At 43.6% G+C, this 17,919-nt stretch overlaps 1 protein-coding gene across 1 annotated transcript in view; it reads right to left on the reverse strand.

Moving 5' to 3' along the window:
- PIEZO2 (piezo type mechanosensitive ion channel component 2) overlaps nucleotides 1-17,919 on the reverse strand; it is a 345,308-nt gene that overhangs the window by 122,013 nt on the left and 205,376 nt on the right. The window contains exons 6-7 of the mRNA XM_067014577.1: nucleotides 10,689-10,899; nucleotides 8,979-9,192 (exon numbers count right to left, since the gene is read on the reverse strand). Of these exons, the coding sequence (XP_066870678.1) occupies nucleotides 8,979-9,192; nucleotides 10,689-10,899 (425 nt within the window). The remainder of the gene's footprint in view (nucleotides 1-8,978; nucleotides 9,193-10,688; nucleotides 10,900-17,919) is intronic.

Consider the following 17,919-nt stretch of genomic DNA (forward strand, 5'->3'; position numbering starts at 1 on the left):
CAGGTATGCTTATGTCAAAACTGATCAAATTGTATCCTTTAAATATATGCAGTTTATTTCATATCAATTATACCTCATGAAGGCTGTTAAGAAAAACAATTATACTACTTCTACCAAAAATGAGTAACTAGCAAGTTTATGAAAACCTTTGTCAAATTTTCTCAGTAAAAAGCTCCTTTAGAAGAAACTCTGAAATGAAAAATCAACACCTCTTGGTTCCCATTTCCAGAGCTAATCTCTTATCCTTGAGTGAGAGTTGCTTAGAACTAAAATGAAGATAACAACAGCTGAAGTTACTGCATAAGTAACATTCTGAACTTCAGAAAGCCAAGCGGTTATGAGGTAACATCGTTCAGTATATTTATCCTCAAAATACTTTGCAAGTCAGCCAAATTGGCTTATCTACAGTGTAAAAAATTAATGAGGTGTTACTGTATTGAATTAAAATCCAGACCATGAATGAGAATCTTAGCTCTAATAAACACGATGATCACACTTTCCAATAAATATCTGATAGCAAAATAATTGTTTTGTTCCAAAATGCCCTTTCTCAAAAGATCACTTTAATTTTTCATCAGCTGTTATCTTAAGTTGAAGGAATAGCCCTTCTCCCCACCACAAGAAATTCTACCATCTTTAATTTTTAAGGTTGAAAGCACCTAAATGTACCATCCAGAGATACTTTGTAATATGCTCATTAATACTAATCATTTGGAGCAAATTTAGAAAAAATACAACCGCCAACTATGCCGAATCTCTATTCCTCTTCATATTTTGATAGACTAAACGTAAAACGAGTCATTTTTTTACTTGGCAAGGTTCACTGGACCCCACTTTATCCTTGAGAGCAGGGACAGCACTTGGGCAGAAGGTCCTGACCTACGGTGACCTGTGCAGGTGAGCTGCTCTGCAGAAATGAAGGCTCCAGAATGAGCCTGACCTGTCAGGTCAGCCAGGGCACCCAGGTCCCACAGAGGACAGGGTGGATCCTCCCTGAAAACCAGACAGAGCCTCTTCCTGGTAGATGCCCTCAACAGCAAAGGTGAGACACAGGTAGTCAAGGCTGGAATTCTACAAGGCCAGGTTGGGAGGTTTCAGGTTCCGGTTGGACAGACGTCCAGTGCCAAGGGTCATCTGCCTGGTGAGAGGCAGTAGCTGCTTTGTACACAATGCCAGGTGTCACCCTGGGATCCTGGGTCAACACCGCACCCACTTACGGCCCCAGGTGACCATAGGGTTATGGGGAATCGCCCGAACAGACTCAGGGCTTCAAGTATTTACTTTCTACTGATTTTCCATTTATCTGTAGAAAGTCAATTCATGTCTCTTGGCTCCTATTTTTTGCCTTTTAGATGAGCACAAATGAACTGGGTCTAACACCTGTCACTTAATCATAAGAATCTTTCCAAAAGGAAACCAAAAGTTTGGTTACTGTTACGTCACCTACCAACTGGATAAATTAAACAAAATTGATTACCTGGGGTGCCATCGTTAACAAAAAGAGAAAGTGTTAACCAGTGGGTCCATTTACATACTTCAGCATTAAGATGACCTGCTTGACATTAATTATCCCCACACTGGACCACTTTCAGATGAGGTTCTTGCCAACTGGCCTCCATTAAGAACAGTTTCATCTTCCTGTGCTGTGTTACCAAAGCTCAGATGGCGTGAGGCTGCAAACATGCTTAAACAACCTGGATTAGACAGCCACTTACAAAGCCAACAGCAGCCAATGTCACCCAAGGGCTGACTGCCTTGTGTCACTTTCTAGAGGACCCACTGGGCTTCTGCAAACTAGAAGCCAGAGACATACAGCATCGGGGCTGTTATGACTCCTGACATATTACTGACATATTTATGACTAGTATAAAAATAGGATAAATATAATAAATACTACTGTACTTTTCATGTTTGTTTTTTCACATTTTCCTCATTTGTCACAGAATAGTTAAACAGTGATGCTGGAGTTTGAGGCTTTGCTTTTTCTCTCTTACATTGTTTTAACACTGGAATAAACATAGGTTTTTCCTTCACTAAACATAATGCATTTTCTTATCATGATTTATTGAAATAGGACGTGGAATGGGCAACATCGGACAAATCGTTGTGTATTTATTTAATAGAAAATGCTGCCTCCATAGGGAATGACCCGAGAATCTCTCCCATTCCTTCCCACAATTCTCGTTCATTTTCAAATTGCACAACTTAAGGTGAAAAAAGCAGCAAAACAAGAAAATGAATTTGAGCAAAGATATCCAACCCGTGACTCCAGTGACTGTTGTAGAGCAAGTTCAGAGTTGGCATGAAAGCCAGTAACAGGTGATAAGACACGACTTAGAGGTTATTCAGTCACACACCCATTTCGGTGCCCACCGCGCACAAACATTCATGACTCGGGGTGAGAAGTAAATGTACGGGCTCCATCATTCTCTGTGTCATGATAAGAAAACAGTAGATGTTTGACTCTCCTGCCAAGCCCTCCACCCTGGACCACGTCAGAACTTTCACTTGTATTGTCCAGATAATCGAAGGTGAGAAAACAAAGACCCTGCCTTTGGTCCAGGACTGTTTTTAGATGAGTTCACCTCAGAATTGCTTGCGGTGTCATCTTCACACGGAAACAGTCAACAGTGAGCCGACAAACTGTTAAAACTGGCTTTTCGTGAAGTTATCGATGAGTAGACATTTGTTTACAGCATTCAGTGCATTTCTGTTCACGTTCAGGGACGCTGCAGAGCAAGTCAGGTCCACCTGCCTTTGTCCCGTCCTCCACCCAGTGCACCTCCTGCACTTTCGGTGCAGAAAACCCACAGGACACAAGCTGGCTGGGACTTGTGGCTTCATCAGTCTGGCCAACCTCACAAGGAGGAACACAGGTGAGGACTCTGAACACCAGCCCAACACCTTGATCCTTGCTTTCTCGCCTTCAAAATATAAGGTGTTTCCTGTCTACAGAAATTCCCCAGGAAACACAAAACCTTTGGAAGGGGCCACCCTTGGGACTAGCTAAGCCAAATTTTGTTTAGTCTGCCATTTTTCTTAGGGAGACCTGCCAGAGTAAGTTGGGATTGGGCTCTATTCCATTAAACAAACTGTGTTGAGTGGTATGTTATCTGTCTTATATAAGTTATGTGGATTCGTTTTAAAGCTTTACTTTGCTGGATCAACTTCACAAGAAGGGGCACTACATTTTTTATGGTTATAACCATATAAAACCATATGCTCCAGCATTTCAGAATCCTATTCTCACTCCACCTTACCTTCCCATAGGTACACTCATGACCATCAAAAAAGAGCCCTGAATTTTGTTTTGGAAAATATGGTCATGCCAGGTCTGTGCACAAATGGGAGGGAATCACTAACTCTCCTCACCAGGCAGCCCTCCTCCCTGCCCCTCCTCCACGTCCTCCTGGGTCTCCAATTCACCCCGTCCATTGCTGGTCCCTGCCCACCTTCTCCACGTGCTTCCCTGGCTAGAATGATGGAGAAACTCCCCCGAGGCGTGGGTGGAGTTGGAAGGAAGCCTATAATCTCTCTTGGGGCCCTTGGGCTGAAAGAAGACATCACTCTAGTAAAACACAAGCCCACAGAGGTGTGCCCCATGCAGGTGCGGGATTTGAGGTCACAACACCTGCGTGCAGACCAGTGGAGTAGCATCGCGTGGGCCCAGGACCAGGGAAACCTCCAGACCCTCCCGCAGGGCAGAGCACTAACCAGCCCCGTGGAGGTTCCTTTACAACTGAGGGACTGTGCGTTTGCTCCTTGGTCATCATGAGTTTTACCTAAATTTACAAGTAACCTGGGTGCTCATCACAATGTCACTCAAGAGGGCAAAAATGAGTAATCTTACTCTCCCTGGTCAGAAATCAGGGACTAACTACACTATAACCCAGCTACACAATCAAACACTTTGCAGGCTATGAAAATCACACTTTAGAAGAACACTTCATAACATGGGGAGATACAGAACTCGCATAAAGCAAGTTATAAAACAGCATGTGCATCACGATTCAAAGTTTGTTTTTAAAAAACACATATATGCATACGAAAAATACTGGAAGAATACAGACCAAAAATGAACAGTATTTGGGGGAGTTAGGATTATATTTTTTTCAAGTGTTTTTCCTGATTCTTTATTATATTTTTCCAAATAATCACCAACAAGCATGTATTATGCTAACGATAAATCAATTCAATATTTCTAAAAATAAAGATAGTTCTCACCAGAAAGCCTATTTGAAAGGTTACAAGAAGATAAAAACAACTTGGATTGTTTTGAGGAGAGCCACATCCGAACCTGGACACATGAGCTGGAGTCTCTGTGGTTATGAAATTTGGGACAAACGCCTGCACAAGATGACTTTTTTTTTCTGCTTGTTTCCAGTTTGTTTGCTTCCAAGTCAGAATTCGTTGGTGGAAAGCAATGCATTGAAATTATGCCTTAAGAAAAAGCTGTTGTTTAAAATATATAAATTTTCAAGCTTTCAAGGGCTAAAAGGCAATGTCCTATTGTCATCAAGTAAATGGGGGGAAGACTCTACAATAAGGCAGTGTATATACATATATATGATATATATATACAGGCACATACATGCATATATGTATATATATAAATATGTGTATATTGCATTGTTTAGCTCAAACTATCTATACTCTGATAAGCAACCCAACTTCTAATGACGCTATGAGATTATAGCAATGAAGCTTTTAAACTTTTTCAAGGTAATTATCTTCAAAATGTCTATAATAACTTACAGTCATAATTTTGAGGCAATCCAAATGCAAATAAATATGGTAAGTTGTTACACTATTAGGACTGCTATTATCCACACCATATGTTGGCAAGCCTGGTTCACCACCTGTTTGGATAGGACTTGTGAGCTAATAATGGTTTTTACATTTTTAAGTGGTTGGGAGAAATCAAAAGAAAAATAATATTTCATGAAATGTGAAAATATTTTGAAATCCAAAGTTCGGTGTCCACAAAGTTTTGCTGGAACCCAGCCCACACATTCTTTAAAATCTCATCCAGAGCTGCTTTTGCAATAAAACAGCTTCTTGGAAGAATTACGGCAGAGACTGTAGGCCTGCAAAGTCAAAAATATTTACAGTACTAACTGATCCTGTACAGAAAAAGTGTTTTCAAAGTGCTTCTGAATATTCTTTGTATTTCCTATCATCAGTCTCTAGATAGCAAAAAAGATTCTTAAATTGGGGGGTGTGGGGAGACTAAGGCCCCACAGAAGATACTTACGTTTCCAATTAAACCATCCTTAAAAGTCAGCCCTTCCGAAAGTACAAAACTTTTTTCTACATGTGTTCAATAAACCAAAAATCAAATGTCTAGAAGAAACTGAAATATTCATTTGATCTAGAACTAATGTCTGTACTGAAATTTTGCATTTATTCACTCTTGCCTAAAATAAATATTATGTAAATCTGTGCTAAAAAAAGAGCTTTGCAGTTTTCCCCCAGCTTTACTGAGGTACAATTGACATGTGAAATTGTAATATATTTAAAGTGGACAGCATGATGATTTGATATAAGTATACATTGTGAAATGTAGTACCTCAGTCAAGTTAACTAACAATCAATCACCTCACATAGTTACTCTTTTTCCTTTTTTTTTTTCTTGGTAAGAATGCTTAAGATCTACTCTCAGCAAATTTCAATACAATGTTATTACAATAAGTGTGATTAACCTGCTGTTCATAGATCCTCAGAATTTACTAATCTTACACCTGAAAATTTGTACCTTTTACCCACCCCTCCCTATTTCCCTCACCCCCCAGCCCCTGGCAACCACCACTCCACTCTCTGTTTCTGTAAGTTTGACTTTTGTTTAGATTCCACATATAGGGTGAGATCAAACAGTATTTGTCTTTCTCTGTCTGACTTATTTCACTCAGCATAATGCCCTCAAGGTCCACCCACATTGTTGCAAATGGCAGGACTTCCTTCTTTTTTATGGCCGAGTAATATTCCTTATATGTTTATACCAAGCTTTCTTTATCCATCAGTCCATCAATAAGCACCTAGGTTGTTTCCATGTCTTGTCTCCTCCGTGTTCTGTGTCTATGTAACATTCTTCTCTTTTTAGACGGAATTATGCTTGTTACACCTCCAGGTTAAGCCAACTGGATTTAGAATTAGGTAGACTCTGTGTGTGTGTGTGTGTGTGTGTGTGTGTGTGTGTGTGTGTGTGTGTGTGTGTGTTGGGTATATCTTTTTTATCTGACTATAAGTGGTTTTAGGACTTGATTCGCTTTTTTTTAGCATTGTACAGAGATAGCCACAAACTAGCTTGTAAGTACTGTGAGTAAGGAGAGTGGGTCACACACACACATGCACATACACTACCCACTTCTTCACATTTACTGTCACGTGAAAACCATCTTAGGATCTCCTGGAAGAAGAATGAAATCTATATTGTCCGCATGATAACATTATTCACGTTCCTTTAAAATGCAGATATCTCATTTCAACAAGAAGACGAAAAGCACCTGCACCACCTTGCTGGGCGCATGGAGAGACTCCTCACACTGTTCTCACCAAACCCACAATTCTCTCCTGCCACTTCCATTCCCCTTTCTTTTTTTCTGGAACTTTCCATTCTGGACTTTTCCACAGAAAAATCAAAGTTAAAATAGGACAATGGATAACCCCATGCCAACCACCTAGTTTAGATCATTTTTATTTATTTTTCTCTCCTCTTTCTATCTCCCTATGTGGGTCTGTAGGTCTCTCCCACAATGGTTGCTAAACCAGTAGGAAGTCACAGACATCCCTAAAGAATTCACCATGTATCTCCTAAATTAACAACATTTTCTTGGATACCCACATACAATCACACACCTAAGAATTAACAGGAATTCTATACTATCAGCTAATAACCAGTGACTATTGAAATTCCCCAATTTAACCTCAGAATTCTTCATGGAGATTTGTCGTTGAACAAGGCTGTAATCCAGGGTCAGGCTTCCCATCTGTCTATGAGGTTTCCTCACTTCTCCTTTAAACTAGAACAGCCCCTGCCCAACTCCCTCCACATACACTTCTTTTTCAGGATGCTGATTTTTGAAGAGACCAGATCGTTTCCCTTACAGGTTGTACATTCTGGACTTTGATGATCGCTTTCCTGTGGAGTCACTTATTTATTTATTTATTTTCAAACGTTTCTATTGGAGTATAATTGCTTTACAATGGTGTGTTAGTTTCTGCTTTATAACAAAGTGAATCAGTTATACATATAAATATATCCCCATATCTCTTCCCTCTTGCATCTCCCTCCCTCCCACCCTCCCTATCCCACCCCTCTAGGTGGTCACAAAGCACCGAGTTGACCTCCCTGTGCTATGTGACTGCTTCCACTAGCTATTTTACATTTTGTAGTGTATGTATGTCCATATATACACTACCACTCTCTCACTTTGTCCCAGCTTACCCTTCCCCCTCCCCGTGTCCTCAAGTCTATTCTCTAGTAGGTCTGCATCTTTATTCCGGTCTTACCCCTAGGTTCTTTATGATTTTTTTTTTTTAAGATTCCATATATATGTGTTAGCATATGGTATTTGTTTTTCTCTTTCTGACTTACTTCACTCTGTATGACAGACTCTAGGTCCATCCACCTCACTACAAATAACTCAATTTTGTTTCTTTTTATGGCTGAGAAATATTCCATTGTATATATGTGTCATATCTTCTTTACCCATTCATCTGTAGATGGACACTTAGGTTGCTTCCATGTCCTGGCTATTGTAAATAGAGCTGCAATGAACATTGTGGTACATGACTCTTTTTGAATTATGGTTTTCTCAAGGTATATGCCTGGGTCATATGGTAGTTCTAGTTTTAGTTTTTTTAAGGAACCTCCATACTGTTCTCCATAGTGGCTGTATCAATTTACATTCACACCAACAGTGTATGAAGGTTCCCTTTTCTCCCTGTGGAGTCATTTAAATCATATTTCTATCCTTTATATTTCCTGTAAAGTGAAAGTTAGGTCTAAAGGTTTAACAATATGATGCCATATTCCCCACAATGCATCAAGCCTAGAAGTCTGAAATGTCAAGGGATCCCACCTTGGTAATGTTAGTTTGGATCAACTGGTTAAGGTGTTGACCACCATTGGAAAGGTCTTTTCCCTTTGTAGCTAGCAAATAATAAATCAGTGAGGTTATACTCTGTCATTGTTGCAAACAGCCTTCATCCCAGCAACCTCTTTAAGTCATGGTTTCAGTTTGTGAATAGATCTAAGTATTTCATTAAAAATTGATTGATAAATGGTAATTTTCTAATTCTGGTATTCCTTTCCTTTTCATTAGCTGGTGTCATCCTGTCAAGAAGAGTTTTCCCTCAGCCTGGAGTTCCTTCTAAAACGTCAAAGTAAATGCTGGGTTCTTTACCTTTAATTCCCATTTCATAGTAAGAATTTGGGATAGTAATCACTGACAAATGAAGCAAATTAGATATTTCTCTCTCTGTCTCCCTGTCTCTCTCTCTCATACACACACACACATCATGGACTCATGCATTTTTACTTTTACAATTTTATAATCATTTAGTTCTTTTCAATGCTCAGTTTGTCCTCTGTTTGCCCTTGACAGCTCCTTACAGCTGATGCTCTGACGTGTCCTTATTATCCTTTGCTGTAAAATGTTCTTCCTGGGTCTCTTTCCACGGCTGAGACCATGTGTCTGTCCTTTGTTACAAACTGCAGCTTCCCCTCCCCCACCCCCTGTGTTCCAGCAGCACCTCCATCTGAACCGAAACCTCCTCACTCTAGACAGTGTTGGCCAATACATTCAAGGCAGAGACAGCTTGCCCATCCCTGCCAAACCCTGGCTTGACACGTCAGTGGGCATCCACGAGAACCCCAGCAGATGCACAGTGTCCGGCGGGGTCATAAGGGCGCCCTCCCGAGGGCTCGCAGATTATATTACTGAACTGTGAAGTATCTAGCAGTTGATTACTCTTACCTGGCATAGTAGTCGTTGGGAGGGACTGCTTCTTGGAAGAACTGGAACTGGTACAAATACAGTCCAATCAAGTGTCCCGCAGTGAAAATAGCCAGCAGGACACAGAGACAGCTGAACAGCAAGGGGTCGAAGGTCCGGCACCAGGACCACCAGGTGCACAGACCCAAAAACACAAAGAAGTACACGGACGAGGTCAGAGAGGGCAGCATCATTCCTGAGGAGGGAGAAACGCTAGAGTGAGACACCGCGTAGACGCAGAAACCGTGAGCCTCGTAGGAAACATCACTATTGGAGATGACATGAATTTCCTTCCTATGCTTTTAGTACGATTCATCACACTTTATTGATAAAATCAGAATTAATGCTATTCTTATTGTGAAAAACAGTCACATGTAAAGTGAAATTTGTAAATATGGGGAAATAGCAGATGATGAAGAAACCCTACCTGTGGCGTTTGGGGCCCGCAAACACCCACTTTTCATACCAGTAGAATTTAGCTTATTTACTTGCCTGTTTCCATCTATCTACTCTCCCCCAATTCTTCAGGAATACTTGTATGTGTACTCTAAATTTCCCCAATAAATTTTTTAAAATAATAATTTGCTTTTGTTTGTTAACTAGGATTCATAATACTACCTTCTGTGGCAGCTAAAGTCTCACTTAATCTTTGCCCTGGGCTTCCCTGGTGGCGCAGTGGTTGAGAGTCCGCCTGCCGATGCAGGGGACACGGGTTCGTGCCCCGGTCCGGGAAGATCCCACGTGCCGCGGAGCGGCTGGGCCCGTGAGCCGTGGCCGCTGAGCCTGCGCGTCCGGAGCCTGTGCTCCGCAACGGGAGAAGCCACAACAGGGAGAGGCCCGCGTACCGCAAAAACAAACAAAAAAACAAAAAAACAAAAAAAACAACCTTAGCCCTGCCTGATGAAATTTGATTTGCACTATCACTAAAAGGGGAAATGTAAAACGAGGTAATTCCTTTACAGGTATTTAAAAACTTTGAGGGGAGCAATGACTTCCCAGCAAAATCCTGAGTTACATTTCTTGAGAAATACTATTCACTTTTCCATTTTTTAACTTTCCTATGGAAAAACAGTTAAATTGTTTCATCTCATGAAATTTCGCCGAAGCAGGATGGAATAAAGTTCACAGTACCTCTGGGGCAACGGGGAAGGGGGCGAAGATGGAGATAACGTTTTTATGGAACAAGCAGCCAGCAGCCAACAGCGAGAGGAAGTAAGCGTCTGTGCTGGAAGATTACAATCTAACTCTGGAAGAAAAATAGTCTATCCTGGAGAGTTACATTAAGATTGCTAATGACTCAATGTAAACAGAAAAGCTTTCAGAAAGCACATGTGCAGCTCTGGATGGGGCCACAAAAACTGTCCCTTGTCCCAGATCACCATTCACAGGCTCTGAGGGAGGATAACAGTTGTCCAGATCGTCAGGTAGAAAATGATGTCACCTAACAGCTATGGAAGAAGACTGCTTTACAGAGGTTAACAGCAACCATCTAAAAACACAAAACCTAGATCTGAACGGGAAAAGCTACATAATATGCGTGTTTGGTTTGTACATGTGGCCAATTTTACAAAAGCTACAGCTATGATTTTGGTGCCACGGAACAGAACTGTTTCCTTCTTTGTTTTCTTTTCAGCCCGTCCTTTCATTACTCGCCAGCTCCCTCGTGCTCCACCAGGAGTTGGAGACCCTCACCTGATGAACCCAGTAAAATCGTCACAACAACCTTCCCCGCGGTGGTTATCATGTTGCCAATGAACTCCTTAAGCTTGGAAGCCACAGAGGCCAGCCTGCGGAAGAGTTTTAATTTCGTGCTTTCTTCCAAATCGCCTTCAACACCATCTCTTTCCTCTAAATCCTCTTCATAGATCAGTGCCTCTTCTGGGTCTATTTTTTCTCCTCCAGCCTAAATAAATGAAAAACAGAAAACACTGCAGTCCAGAACTCTGCCTATCCACCCAACAGATTACATGGTTTGCAATATATGGGCCAGTCAATGAGGTGAATTTCACAAATCAGGAAAAAATGCAGACGACCACTCAACCACGTTAAGCCCCCCACAGGTCTCCAGTGGTCCCTGTGTAAAGCCCAAGGAACTTTGATCTTTCCTGAAAAAGTAAACAGGAAGCATCGCTAATCATAGGGTCCCAAACGGCATTTCATCTTACCTACATGAGCTCATTTTTTACAGGCAGAAGAAGAAACTGTCTATTCATAATGTTAGCTGCTTATGGTTCCTCAAATTTACTGAGTTTGCCACCAAGGTGATGGGAAGTTTGATGAATGTGTCCATGGCTTAAACGGAAAGGATGGGCCAAATCAGCGCTTAGGAAATCCCTTTTCTTTCTGGAGTTTATCTTTGTTCACTATTTTAGTATTTCCTGCCGGTGGGAGGATGTGTGGTCCCAGCTACTTGGCTAAATAAACAGTCGCTTCCTATCTTATCCTTTTAGAGAATCGTGCACCAGTCCAATCCCAGGCCATTCAGGACCTCAGGACCATCACTAGAGATTCAGGGAGGAAACACATGTACAGCACATACACATACTTCCATGGATTATTTTATTTTATTTTTTTAACATCTTTATTGGAGTATAATTGCTTTACAATGGTGTGCTAGTTTCTGCTTTATAACAAAGTGAATCAGTCATATATATACATATGTCCCCATATCTCCTCCCTCCTGCATCTCCCTCCCTCCCACCCTCCCTATCCCGCCCCTCTAGGTGGTCACAAAGCACCGAGCTGATCTCCCTGTGCTATGCAGCTGCTTCCCACTAGCTATCTATTTTACATTTGGTAGTGTATATATGTCCATGCCACTCTCTTACTTTGTCCCAGCTTACCCTTCCCCATCCCCATGGATTATTTTAAACTGGGTATCCTGTGGGGTCTTTTTGTCTGTTTTGTTTTTAAAGAATACATAAGAATTTTTTGGCTAATTACAATCTTATCCTGGAAGGATTAGATTTTTTTTTAAGGAATTATAAATATAAACCATCACCTTAAGACAAAAGGAGCCGGTTTCAGATGCGTGAAACTTTGTTTGCATTCACCCCAGGCTGACAGGCTTCATCCTGAAAAGACCACAGCTGTCTGCAGAGCCAGAAGGATCCTTAAGCCCAGATCAGACATGGAGTCAAAGCTTAGAGAATAGAGCCTGGCTGCTCCATTTTCCCATTTTAAAGGTTCTTTCTTTTTAAAATTGTTTTATTGAATGAAAGATTCTTCAAATTCTATAGTGCTTTACAACTTCCAAAAGTTTCACACACATGATTTCATATAATTCCATAACAAGCCTTTTCCCCACACCCCTGTATTGCCCCTCCCCCCCTTCCCTCTCCCCACTGGTAACCACTAGTTTGTTCTCTATACGTGTATGTCTGCTTCTTTTTGTTTTATTCACTAGTTTGTCATATTTTTTAGATTCCACATATAAATGATAACACACAGTACTTATCTTTCTCTGTCTAACTTATTTCACCTAGCATAATGCCCTTCAAGTCCATCCATGGTGCTGCAAATGGCATTATTTCATTCTTGTTGATGGCTGAGTAGTATTCCAGTGTGTGTGTGTGTGTGTGTGTGTGTGTGTGTGTGTGTGTGTACCACATCTTCTTTATCCATTCAACTGTCAATGGGCATTTAGGTTGCTTCCATACCTTGGCTATTGTAAATAATGCTGCTATGAACATTGGGGTGCATGTATCTTTGCAAATTAGTGTTTTTGGTTTTTTCATATATATATATATATATACACACATATACTTTCTCGATACACTTAGTTCAGATATTACATAATATTCACTGCTGGTGTCTGAAGCTCCATCTGTGCCCCAGCTCACTGGAGGAAGCCAGGCACAGGAGATGGGTAAGTGCTCGGGAGATGGTAAGCTCGGTAAGTGCTGTTTGCCCAGGTGGGTACAGACCACTCGGGACTTACGTTGGCTGTTGATGAAGCCAAGGCTACAGGATGCACCCCCTCCCCTACATACACACACACACAACACACATACATACACACACTACACACACATACACAATCCACACAGAGACACACATATACACGGAGACACAATACACACACATACATATACAAAGACACATAGAGATACACACAGACACACACAACACATATGTACACACAAAATACACACACATACACAGAGACACACACATACACAATACACACACATACATATACAAAGACACACAGAGACACACACATACATACACACAACACAGACACACACATACACACACAGGGATTTAATCCCAGGCAATTCAAGTTCATATACCCAAAATGGGTTTTGCATTCTACTGTATTCCATCACAGCACATTTGTACTTTTTCTGGAAGGAAAAAGAATGTTTCAGGCTTATGCATTAAGATTTTTCTCTCTGTTCAGAGCTCAGTATGTACCAGTGTCACTAGTAAGAGATAGAGCCCCATACATGTAAACAAGTAAAAAAATGAACAACTAAGTATATCACAGCAATAAATACTATTCTAAGAATTAAAATAGGGTGATGTGATTGCGAGTGTCAGGGCAGCTATTTTAGATTCTGAGGTCAGGGAGAGCCTCTCTGAGGAGGTGACATTTAAGCTGAGATCTGAATGTCACAGAGTCACCAGCCATGTGAAAATTCTAGGCCAGAGCCTTCCAGGCAGCGGGAAGGGCTGGTTGAGCCTCCATGGTGTGTCCCCAGACCCACTTCCTCCTCCTCCTCCTCCTCATTGTCAGCAGATACCCCAATGTCCTGCCTCACAGAGACAAGAGGGCTGAACCCCAGCCAGTGCACCAGCCCACCCCCTGCAGCCCACCTGTGGGCAGGTGCTCATGGCCCCCTCCTGGGACGGTGGATGAGCTGCAGGTGCTGGGGCACCTGGGAGAAGGACAGCCCACCACCCTCCCCTGCCCCACATCACCCACATTTGGGAGTTTCAAAGTGAAAGTCTCCAAGAGTTGGCTGGATGTACGGCGGCACGGCCCCAACACTTGAATCCGCTCTAACAGGACTTTGATAACCAACCACTCCACCCAATGAGGGGAACAACAGGATCTGTTTCGTAGGGTGACTCCAGTGGCTGCAGGGGGAGGGCAGGAGGACCCTGCAGCCAGGAGGCTGTTCTGATGGAGGAGGGGGCAGGGAATGGAGCTGAAGAGCATTCGTGTCTTGGCTGAATGTCTTGGAGGTCGAGTCAGCAGAACTGATTGGTAAATTTCATGTGGAGGGAGGAGGGGTGGAAGAGAATCAGAGGTAGTTCCTGTGCTGTCGTTGTCTTTGCTGATGAGATCAGGACAACCAGGAGTGCAGCAGGTTGGGGAATCCAGTTCTGAGATGAAGGTGTCATGGGGGCAGCTAGTGTAGAATTCTGGAGTGTGGAGAGGTCTACCTGAGGTTCACTGCCAAAGTCAGGGCCCTGATGAGGTGACCTGGAGAGAACACAGAGGTGCCCACCTGTTGGAGTTGCCACACCCGGGACCAATCTGTCTCTCCGACCTTATCCTCATCTCTTGGCCCAGAAACATCACATGCAGGGAACCACATGGAGAACCCAGAATCCATAGGTTCTTTGCCTTGGGATGTGCTGTCCCCACCCCATCGGAGCCCTTGCCCAGTGTCCAAGGCCCCGGCTCCCAGGCCAGCCTTCCTTCAGCTTCTCCATCTCCCAAAGCTGAGTTGCTGTGGGGACCAAGCTGAGTTGCTGTGTGTGCTATAGCACTCACATCGCCTTCCACACGGGGCATCTGTTGCTTAATACCTCCCATACAACAGGTGGGTGACACACTAAAAATCCCTCCTTGAGGAAGGAAGTTTGTCCAAAACCTTCAGTTCCCATACTTGAACAAGGAGACAGAGAGAGAGAACACAGGTAGAGGCGCCTGGTCCCAGGCAGAAACACACTCCTAACTTTCATAATAAATGACTTATTGCTCAGTTGTGGAATTGGTGCGGATGTAGATTAAATCAAATAGAAATCTCTGGTCAAGAACCTTCGTGAGCTTAGACAAATGCATTTCCCTGACCTCTCTTGGGCGGGACTGGGGCCCCTGTGATTTTTATAAACATACCAGCGTACTTGAGGTTTTCCAGCATTTTTGTACCGGAATCCCCAGGGCTTTCAGTTAAAAAAACACTTTTTAAACCTGCCAAGCTGACAGGGAGCCGAAAGTGAGCCCCTACCGTCCAGGCCAGAACTGCCATTAGCCACATCAGGCTGGCTTGGTAACAGGCTGGCTTTGTCCCCAAAACAATCCATATGTGCAGCGTGAACCCCGACGCCCTGGAAGCGCCTCAGCTCACCCTACCATATTTACCAACGAACAGCCTTAGTTGCTGGAGTTGTAATCTGTCCCCGTGTCAGAACCCAACTTGGTTCTGGCCTTGGAGCTAAGAAGGAGTAGCTGTAAATAAAGATTTATCCCCCTGGTTCCTGAGCTCTCTTAGTAATAAAAGACAAAGAGGCCCTTTATAGTTTAAAAAGCCAAATAAAATATTACATATCAGTGTTGCCCAGGTCAAAGTCTACAACTTATCTGAAGAATTGTAAGTGCTTTAATGCACCTTCTTTAAAAGCCCCTGACTTCGAAACACACCAAACGTACTAAGGTGGCATCTCATTTCACATGAGGATGCTCCAAGTGCTACAGAGGCAACTGTGTGAGAGGCCATGGTTCCCCGAGCCTGGACAGGGCCTCCGAGTCTCACCCCACCGCTGCGTCCCACCCTGCAGCCCCGCCCCAGCAGTCACAGCATTAGCTGTTATTCCCACTCAATTCTGGATCAGGAAGACACCATCAATTACTTTCAGTAGATCCCAAACATCATGTTTCCTTATCCCCAAGCACTAAAGGATTCAACCTGGGTTGGACTAAATCCCAAGAATCACCTGGGAATCTTTTTTTTTTTACGTTTTTTTTTTTTTCCCCGGTACGCGGGCCTCTCACTGTTGTGGCCTCTCCCGTTGCGGAGCACAGGCTCCGGACTCACAGGCTCAGCGGCCATGGCTCACGGGCCCAGCCGCTCTGGCGGCATGTGGGATCTTCCCCGACCGGGGCACGAACCCGTGTCCCCTGCATTGGCAGGTGGACTCTCAACCACTGTGCCACCAGGGAAGCCCCCACCTGGGAATCTTTAAGAGGACCGATTACCAAGCTCCACCTCAAACTTCCTACATCAGAAATTCTGGGAGTGAATTCCAGGAATCTGTCTGATTAAAGAGCTGTACAAGGTGATTTGGAAGCAACCAGCCTGGAATCCATGCCCTTGCTGACATCTGCAACCTTGGACCAACTCATCCTACCTGAAAATACTGTGTTTTAGTCGTATGCTAGGCAGACTCCCTTAACTGGAAAATATATTGAAATAATTTATCTGTGGAACCTCTTTCTGATTTCAGCCAACCTTTAGATGTGAGACCAGAGATTCTCATGCCATGGAATCCATTTTCCTCTTCCTCTTGGGTAAAACCAAGCTATTAAAAACATTTCGATGGGAGGGTATCAGAGTCACAGATAATGAGCCAAAAGATCCTGGAGGCAAAGAGAACATTTTTCTAAGATGCCAGAATTGTTTAGTTAACACTTTATCTCACAGAGTGGGTTCATCTCAACAGAAGAGCCCAAGGAAGGAATAGGCCATGATGTGAGTCATTGCAGAAGAGGAACAAGTCTCATCCATAGCGTTCTTGTGGACACAAGCAGCCAGATAGAGCATGGGAGCCGTGCTGGTGCGGGGTCACATGTGTTATGTCAGCCTAACGTGACAGCGTCGCACAGACAAAGCCAATATTTTATTCTGTTTCTGCGCTTGTTTTAGGAAGATTATTTTTCCAAACGTATAAGAGCAGTTAAATCGTTCCCTGTTCCATTTGGAAAAGTGAGTATAGAGATGTATGCTTTCAACCACCTCCTACAGAGTAATAAAAGTTTAATAAGGGACAGGCAAAGACACACTGAATTAGCAGGCAGTGACCCGCTGGGTGAGCCAGGACCACAGGCCTGGGGAGCTTTAATAAAACCAGGTCTGGCACCACTATATGTTTGCTGGCCTCCCAGAGATTCTGACCGAATGGGTCTGGGATGGGCCCTGCACCTGGACATTTACAAATTCCCAGGTCAATGGCAGTTCAAGGTGGTGGTGAAGGAGGAGCCTGAACTCACCTCCTCCCGTGGACACGACAAATATGCAGCTACACATGGATCAATTTCCCCTGAAAAGAACCTGAGAACTAGCTGAACACCTGGTCCCCAACAGAGGATAGAAAGGGCCACACCCAGACAGGCAGGGGAGGCATGTGGTCTTACTCACCCTAGAGCCAGTGAAATGACAGCAGTGTGACACGTGCTGAGACTGTATGTAAAGGAGAGTCATTCGTAAATCCAAAGGCATCAGCTGGAGGGGTGGGGGATGGTGGAAACACTCCCCAGAGACAGAGGTGCCATTGCGCTCCCCACCTAACCTGCTGGAGCAGGCAGGTGAGCTCGGACACAGGGTTGAGCAATTGTAGCACTACCCCGCTGACCTGCTGAAGCCGGAGAGCTCCAGTGGCTGAGGTGGCTGGGCATGAGTGGTCCTGGCATCCTTCCACTCCTGCCCTAAAGCTGACACACGCACACAGGGCACTCTCCTCTGCATTGCTGAAGCCGTGGGCACACAGTCAAGTCATTTTCCCACTGCCTTCCCAAAGCAAAGGACCAAGCCTGGCCCCCACACTCTCCAGCTGAAGCCAGCAGGAGCATACAGTCCAGATAGAGACACAACTCGATTGCCTGGCCCTGGTGGCCAATGGGGCTGGAGACCCTGAGCTCCATGGCACTGGAGCAATCGGAAAGAGAGCTCTTGTCAGGCCACCACCCCCAGGGCACCACACATATAGCAGGCAAACACAACCCCTGGCTTCCTTTGAAAAAGGCCCATTC

The sequence above is a fragment of the Kogia breviceps genome, chromosome 15 (genome assembly GCF_026419965.1).
Source record: "Kogia breviceps isolate mKogBre1 chromosome 15, mKogBre1 haplotype 1, whole genome shotgun sequence".
In the NCBI taxonomy this organism is placed as follows: domain Eukaryota; kingdom Metazoa; phylum Chordata; class Mammalia; order Artiodactyla; family Physeteridae; genus Kogia; species Kogia breviceps.